Source organism: Ursus americanus, chromosome 14, assembly GCF_024610735.1.
Source record: "Ursus americanus isolate L20-20 chromosome 14, mUrsAme1.1.p, whole genome shotgun sequence".
Taxonomy (NCBI): domain Eukaryota; kingdom Metazoa; phylum Chordata; class Mammalia; order Carnivora; family Ursidae; genus Ursus; species Ursus americanus.
The window spans coordinates 1,414,548-1,422,688 of record NC_142140.1 but is presented as its reverse complement, the minus strand read 5'-3'; the positions used below and the strand labels follow the sequence as shown (position 1 = coordinate 1,422,688).

At 45.2% G+C, this 8,141-nt stretch overlaps 1 protein-coding gene across 1 annotated transcript; it reads left to right on the top strand.

The window, feature by feature from the left end:
• Window positions 1-748: 748 nt before the first annotated feature.
• On the top strand, window positions 749-6,056 carry PRR20G (proline rich 20G). The gene is made up of 2 exons (XM_045812414.2): window positions 749-800; window positions 5,452-6,056. Exons 1-2 carry the CDS (start codon window positions 749-751, stop codon window positions 6,054-6,056), a joined length of 657 nt encoding a protein of 218 aa, XP_045668370.2.
• Window positions 6,057-8,141: the final 2,085 nt, after the last annotated feature.

The window sequence follows — 8,141 nt, the reverse complement described above, 5'->3', positions numbered from 1 at the left end:
GGGTGACACCCACCATCTTATGTAAGGGGACTGGGACGATCAAAAAACAGTGGGCTTCTTGGAGGCCTGTGGAAAGAACGTGTTAACGCTGAGGTCTGAGCTGCAGTTGTGACCTGTGGACACTTCTGGACCCCCAAACCCTTGGGCCTCTCCTCTTGGAAGGGGATCTTACCCTGTAGGCTTCCAGAACCCACTGCAAAGAATTCAACACCAGGAGGTCAGGTATGTGTCCTGTGGCCTCGGGGGATGCCATAGATTTTGTATTGTCCAGGTGGGGACAGACTCTCCAGTGCCCTAGAAAAGCCAGGGACAACTTCCCGAATTGTTCCTACAGTGTCCCCTCTGCTCCCCACTTCCTTATCTCTTCCCCCCAAGGGAGGGATAATTCTTCTACTTGGCTAAAGTTTTTCATTTCCTTGACCTTTACCTAGAGGACTTGGGATAAATAAGTGAGCACACCTCTAGGCCAATCCTTACTAGCTCTTCTTTGAAAGCTGTTAAAATATGTTGAGTCTCCCCAGTTCCACTCCCCAAACTTCCCTCTCCATACTGCATCCCCCTGAGCTGCTGGCGTTGCATGCTCTTTGCCTGGGAACCCGGCCCTTTGAAGGGAGGGTGGGTGCCAGGGCAACAGTGCCCACCAGGACTGATGCTAGGGAGACTGGGTTGCTGCTTGGTGCTTGGGAAATGTGGGTGCAGTTTGAGCCCTGACTCACCTGACTTTATTTATCTCTTGGGCACATTCATCATGGAGAAGCAAGGACTTCCCAAATGCCTTCCCTCAATGGCCCCTAATCAAGGTAGTCAAATGCCAGTCACTTTCTTTTAAATATTTTCCTGTTTTTTATTTTACTTTTGGTATTTACTTATGTAATGTAGTGGTCCCCATAAGGCATACTATGAAAATCAGCAGCCCCTGCTCCTTCTCAACTTCTCACACCTTAGAGACAACCATTTTCATCTGTTCAGTTTCTTTTAGCATTACTCTCTGTTCTCTAAATACCATGCTTACATTACCACTAACTTGTTTTTCCATTTTAGACTTTATTTTTGGTCTTCTCTCTATGGGAGAGGAGTAATTAGCTGTAGTTCCTGCATTCCTACCATCCTCACCACTCTCCACCCTCACCCCTGCCCACCCACTCCAGCCCACACACACCTCCTGCCCACCTACCTCACAGCACAATTTACTGTTCAAAATGGGGCCGTCTAGTCAACCAGGATCATTTTCCCTCTTGTATAACTTTTGAATTTTCCAGGACTTAATACTTGGGCTATTATTTGCTTATTGACCACCAATCCATTCTCAGACTCCTCCCCAGTTGTTTAAATTCAAACTCAATCAAGTATCCTGTAAGTTTCACCTTCTGGTGGCATTATTGCCACACCCTTCTAATCCGCTCCAATCTAGGCTGGCTTCTCAGCCAACTCTGAGCTGCTCTCCTGGGATCTCCCCTCACCACCATCTGGGGAATTCCTTCCCCACTTTTGAATTTTATACTCTCTTAGTCTGGTTTACTTTTTCTTTCTTGGTTTAGTACATTCCCAGGGAAACAGGCATCCAGAAAATTATTTGAGATCTTGCATATTTAAAAGTGAGTTTATTCTACCCTTCCTGATTCGTGTATAGCTTGGTTGGGTATTGAATTTTAGGCGGGAAATCCTTTTTCCTCAGAATTTTGAAGACACTTCTTCCTTCTTTCTCTGTCTCACTCTGTCTCCCTCTCTCTCTGAAGATTTTAGGATCTTTTTGTTACCAGAACTCGATTTGTTTTTTAATAATTAGCTTTGGCAATGCTAGGCCTCTAATTTTCTCATATTTTATCCTTCTTACTTTTCATTTTTGTCCTCTTTTCTGGGAGATTTCCTCAACTTTATCTTTCAAAATCCATGGAAATTTTAATGTCTGCTCTCATAATTTTGATTTCAAAGGGCTCTTTTTTTTCCTGAATGTTTCTTTAAAAAGCATCTTGTAATTTGTTCATGGGCATCATCTCTTTTAAAAGATATTAGTGATATATTTTTGTGAAATTTTCACTGCTAGCAAGAACTGTTTCCAGCAAGTTGCTTTCTTCCTGTTTGATTATTGGTTTCCTATCTCATGTTAGTCTTTCCTCGGATGTTTGATGACCCCTGGTTGGCTGCCCATATTGAAAAGGGAACCCTGGGAAGCTGAATGGCAGCTCTGAGCCAATGAGTGGGGCCTATTAACTCTGGGTTCCACAGAATTTATATGACTGGACTGCCAAATTGGGGAACCCCATGTGTCAGTTTCTTAGGATTCTCCTCTTAGACCGCACAGGTTTCCCAGGGAAGACTCTTCAGATGATCTTCAATGCCAGCACTATCTTCAGCCAGATTTCCATAGATGTGTATTCAGTCTGGGCTGTCTATTCCATTCTATTGCTCAGTCATTTATCTCTGTTTGAACACTGCACTGTCTTCATTTCTGTAGCTGGATGCTACTTCATGATCTATGATAAACCAGGTTCCCCATCATGTTCTCTTTCTGGAGGGCATTAAAATTTTATAGCTATTGTGAAATTGTTCACTATACCATTTCCCTCCATACACTGAGTGTCCTAAATCTTTTTATCTTTGCCAGTCTGATAGACGCATAACAATGGCACAAGCTTTCCTTTAATTTGCATTTCTTCATTATAAGTGAGGTTTAGCATCCTATACATATAAGGACCATTTGCTTTTCCCCTTTTATGGATTGCCTATGGTTGCTTTTTGCTTTTCCTCTATTTGGTTGTTTATTTTATTGATTTTTAAGTGTTCTTGAATTTGGGGGATTTATCAATTCAGACTTTCTTTAGTCAATTAAGGATCTCACCTCCCTCCCTGCCCCCACTTCTACTGGAGTTAAATCTAGGTCAACAAAGGGTAACATGGTTTACATACTATCACATGATTGGAAAGAGTGCTCTGGTCCTTGGTTCACACAGCCACCCCTTGTTTCTGTTTCTACTGGTGTCTGGCCATCAGTCCATGCAGGTCACTCTGAGCCCTCTAGGTCCTATCTGCAAAGCCCCTGCCATCCACCAGCCCTCCCATAGCTCACCCAGGCCATTCTTGGTTGTTTCTGGAGCCACACTGAGCTCTCAGTCTGAGTTTGGGAGAGCAGATATAAATGGCTCTGCAAGGGCCCACATATATTCGTTTAAGAATGTTGAATAAAGCATAGACTTGATATGCTTGGATCTCTCAGGACTTTGATTTCTGATGCTCAAAAACCCAAAACCTCAAACTATTGTATCTGTCCTTAGTTCCAAAACTCTCCCATAGTGTCCCTTTCTTTCTGTTAATGCCAACTTCTGAGTGTGGAGAAGATGGGGTCAAAGGAACCAGCCAACAGGGCTGTGGCCATGTCTCAGAGCATTCACCTCCTCTCTCCCAGTGCTGTGGGTCCTCTGACCATTCTGAGATCAGTTTAAGGTATTAATATGAGCTTTTCTAGCCAAGAACTGTAAAAAAATTCACCAGAGAGATGATCTAATCCTGGCTTTTTTTTAATTTTTGAAAGATGATTGTGTAGAAAGAAGGCATTTGTTGAAACACTCTCAGTTTGTTCCATTACAGTGGGTCTGTTGGAGTTGTTCTTTATTCCTGATGCTGTTAATTCTTGGGCCCTTGTGTCCCAGTACTGCCTCCCAACAGTGACTCAACCACCCCGGGTAAAAGCCCCACCCCTGCTGTCCCCTGCTCACACTGTCACTTACCTGCCATCTTCCCTACTGCACTGCCCTGGAAGTTCACTCTGCCCCCACCAGTGTCCTGATGCTGTTCTCACCCATTCCAGGTGGCCAACAAAAATGGCCACATCGCAGGCCTGCTCTGTCCCACATAGCCAACCTTGTGGGCAGTTCACCGCCCCCTGATCTGTTGTCTCCACCTTGGATCTGGGTACATGCTCTCAGTTTCCCTCTGCATCAGTGGCCCTGAAAAGTGCTTTTTCTCTACCTTCCCATTAGAGGTTAGCAGTGGACTTTAGGGTTCTGTCAGAGGCACTCTCTGCTCCTCCACTCTCTCCTGCGGATCCTGTCAGCTCCCATGGTAGTGATGACCAACTCTGTGTAGATGGCTCAGAGGACTGGCAGAGCTCTCCACTGAGCCCCAGACTCACATCACCACTTGGAAAACACAAGCACCTCACCATCATAGGTCCAATACTGAACACATTTTTGTCATCCAAACTTGTATCTTCTCCCTTGAGCTCTACCTTGGGGAAACAGCTTTATCCCCCTCTCTGTTGGGGAAAAGCAAATGGCAGCAGGGGTGTGCTTAACAGATAGTCAGGAGAGTGCCCCCCAGACAAACTGGGTCAGTTGGGACCCCATTTGCCCCTTTCATCAGCCTGCCCTCAGGGTATCCTGGGCTCCCGTTGTGTTTGCTTACCTCTTCACATCTCAGATGGCTGCAACTCTCCTCAGCCCTCCTGCCTCTAGGCACACCCCTTCCTGTACAGCCACACTTCACTCTCCAAAGTCCAAATGTGATGACTTGTTCCCTTCCGTAAAGCCTTCCAGTGGTTCTCCTTTGATCTTAGGATAAACTAAAACTTGGCTTAGCTTAAAGGGGTCCTTATGAGCTTCTCCCTCCTGCCGTGCTATCCTGCAGCTAGTCCAGACTTCTTACATTCTGGAAGCCTGTGCCCAGTCTCCACCCCCTGGGAATCCTCTCCCTCTCCACTCTGCCCTGGCCTTGCTAAATCCTGCTCACTCCTGAGGTCCTGACTTACAGCTTTTTGTTAACTTCTCTTGCCCCCAAGTACATGCTGGGACGACACTAAGCACTTGCTTGTAGTATCCAAGTCTTTATAACACCCCAGGGGTTGGTGTATCACATCAATTCATGAAAAAGGAAATTGAGGCCCATCACAGGTAAGTTAAGATAAAATTCCATGGGGTACCTGGCTGGCTCAGTTGGTGGAGCGTGCAACTCTTGATCCTCGGGGTTGTGAGTTTGAGCCCCATGTTGGGTGTGGAGATTACTTAAAAATAATAAAAATCTTAAAAAAAAAAAGATAAAATTTCAGGCACTCTGGAATCAAAACCACCTTCCTTGTTATATCCTAACTCCTTCACTCTCCAACTTGTTACCTGTCAGTGACATTACATATTTTGTTTTGTTCTGTTGGTCTTCTCTATTGAAGTTTAAGCTTGGTGAGGACAGGGACTGTCACTTTGATTCAAATTGAATCTAGTGAATTCAAATTGAATCTGGAGTCAGTTTACCCTTCAGTAAAATGGGGATGGCAATTACCTCTCTGGACAGGTGGTGGGGAGGGCCAAATGAAATGACCAGTGGGAAATGCTACACATAATGGGTCATTGGCAGAGGGACTCTCCACCTCATACCCTCCCCTCCCCCATTCTCCTGGCCCCAAAGCTTCCTGGAAAAGCTCTGATTTCTTCTTTCCACTTTCTGCTTCTCTGTTTGCCTCAGATATGCATTCTCAGGAGTTGGACTGCTCTGGTGTGGAAGGTGAAGGCACCATGAAAGCAGATGGCCCTATGAAGCCAGGCCATCCCTTGAAACCCTTTGCTTATGTGAAACCCATGAGATATGAGACCCCAGCGTTCACAGCTCATCATGGAGAGAGAGGCCAAGGCCACCATGGGGGAAGAAGTCAGCAGGCAGTAAGATGCCACCTTAGGGGAATAGACCTTCGCAGAGACCCTGGCCTCCAGGTGAGGCCAAGACGCATACTGAGACCACGTCTGCGTGTGGATGGAGACCATGGTGAAGAGCCAAGCCACCACATGGAGCCAGAAGCCAGGCGGACCCCATCCTTCCCTCTTACTGAAGCAACCACAGTGCACGGAGATGGGCTGCAAGGCCCTGGCCTCTGCACAATCCAGCCTGGGTCAGGAGTGCAGGCGCTGCCCCATGCCTCTGGGTATTGGGTTCTCACAAATTCCCCAACTTCATCCGTCTATCCCTGCTTAGGGTTCAGACCCTTGGAGGGCTCAACTTTGTTCTTCACACAGACACCCTCCGGTACCTTTGTGTATGGGGTCCCAGAATTTTTCACCCACATTGCACGCTGACCTCCATCATTTGCCCCTTGTCCCTGTTCTGACCTGGGTGTTTCTCCCAGCCCAAACCCAAGTCCCCATTTCTGTCCCTACTGACTCCTCCCATTCCTAGCCTTTCCCTTCATGTTGTCCAGACTGAGCCTGCAAGTCTCCCAGGATCCTGGCAGGGTCACATGTACACTGCTCATGTCCCTCTGTTGTCTCTTCCTTTTGTTTTATCACAGATGTACATGAATTTTGTCCCTCAGTACTTACTGCAATAAATCTGCAATCTCCTTTGCCCTCCTCTGTCTCAGGTTATTCAGGGTGCTATAATACACAGCACGGTCTGGGTGGTTTATAAACCTCAGACATTTGTATCTCACAGTTGTGGAGGCTGGCAACCCCAGACCACCAGCAGGGTCTTTGTGAGAACCCACGTTCTAGTGTATGGATAGCTGGATTGTGTCCTCACATGGCTGGAGGGGCGAGGAAGCTATCTGGGATCCTTTTGTAATGGCGCAAATCCCATTCACGAGGGCTCCACCTCCTAATACCATCCCACTGGGGGTTAGGATTTCAACATAGGAATTTGGGGAAGACACATTCAGTCTATTTTATGTCCCCACAACTACAATTTTTCCAATCCTGAGATGTATAACCATGAAATGTTTTAGAAAAGAAAACACAGCGAAGGAGCAAAAAAAGGAAGAAGTCACATCCAAGGAAATCAGAACCAATAGAACATTCAGAAAAAGACTTTTTAAAGAGTATAATTAATATCCTCAGAGAGATATGGGATGATAGCATATCTCTGACACAATAGCATGTCTTCACATAAAAAGGCAATTAGAAATGCTTGAGATGAAGCATAAGGTGGTTGGTATACAAAATTATGTGATTTGAAGCACAGAATGGATAGGACTGAGGAACAAATCAGTATAGTTGTTTGGGCAGACGGAGCTTCCAGAATGTGGCAAAAGAAAGGTGTAAGGTTTGGAAGCTATTTCACACTGACGGTAGCTCCCAAAGTTGGGATGTCTAACACAGGAGTTCTACCAAGAGGCTCAGAACACTTGGACAATAGTAATATATCACATTTGGCTAATTTCCCCACGTTGAAGAAGACATGAATCCTGAGGAAGATGCAACAATCACATACACCTGGATGAAGTATGGTGCAGAGAAAGTTCCAAAAACCACCTGCAAGATGAGACCTACAAGGTAAGCAGAGTTAGTCTGACATCAGACTTCCCTAGGCAGCTCCATTGAATCTAAGAAAGCAATGGGGTAACATCCTCAAAGCTTGGAGAGGAAATAACTCTGAGTCTAGGGTTCTATAACCAGTCAGAGATGCTCTTGGGCTCAGGACCAGGTGGTGAATAGACAGGAGGTTCTGGAACTCCTGCAGCCAATTCACCAGCTCCAGAGGGTGGGGGGATGGGAGGAGGGTAGAGCAATGAGAAAATGAGCCCGAACACTAATCAAACTGGACCTAAAGCATGAGCTTCCTCTGGACTTTATTGTCCACAAGCTAATAAAGCCAGTTTGAGTTGAGCTTTCTGTTACCTGCAGTGAAAGCACAGATGTTTCTCAGCCAGGATTTAGAAAGAAGAAAGAAAGAAAGAAAGAAAGAAAGAAAGAAAGAAAGAAAGAAAGAAAGAAAGAAGGAAAGAAAGAAAGAAAGGAAAGAACCCAGAAGGAAGATGTGAGATGCAAGAAGGACCAGTGAGCAAGGAAAATGGTAAACTGTGCTATCCAGTTTAAACAGGTATGATTCTGGAAGAAAGATGAATAACCTGGAATTAAAATTCCAGAAGCATTAGCATAGGAATGTGGGGGGTGGGAAGTTCAGGAGGAGCTAAAAATCACTAAAATTCTTGTCTAGTTTCTAGAGATTTTATAGATACTGAATATGAAGGAGCAATGAAACTCAAAACAATTTAAAGTATGTGAACCCATTGATAAGCACTAAATGAACTGAACTAGGATACAAAGTTTCAAACAGATTGAGGAAAAGGTGGATCAAAGAAAATTTGGTGAATCAAACAAAAGGCATAGGGGTTGATAGAAACAAGGAGAAAGCGTGACACATTTCAAATGCTAAATAAGGAATAA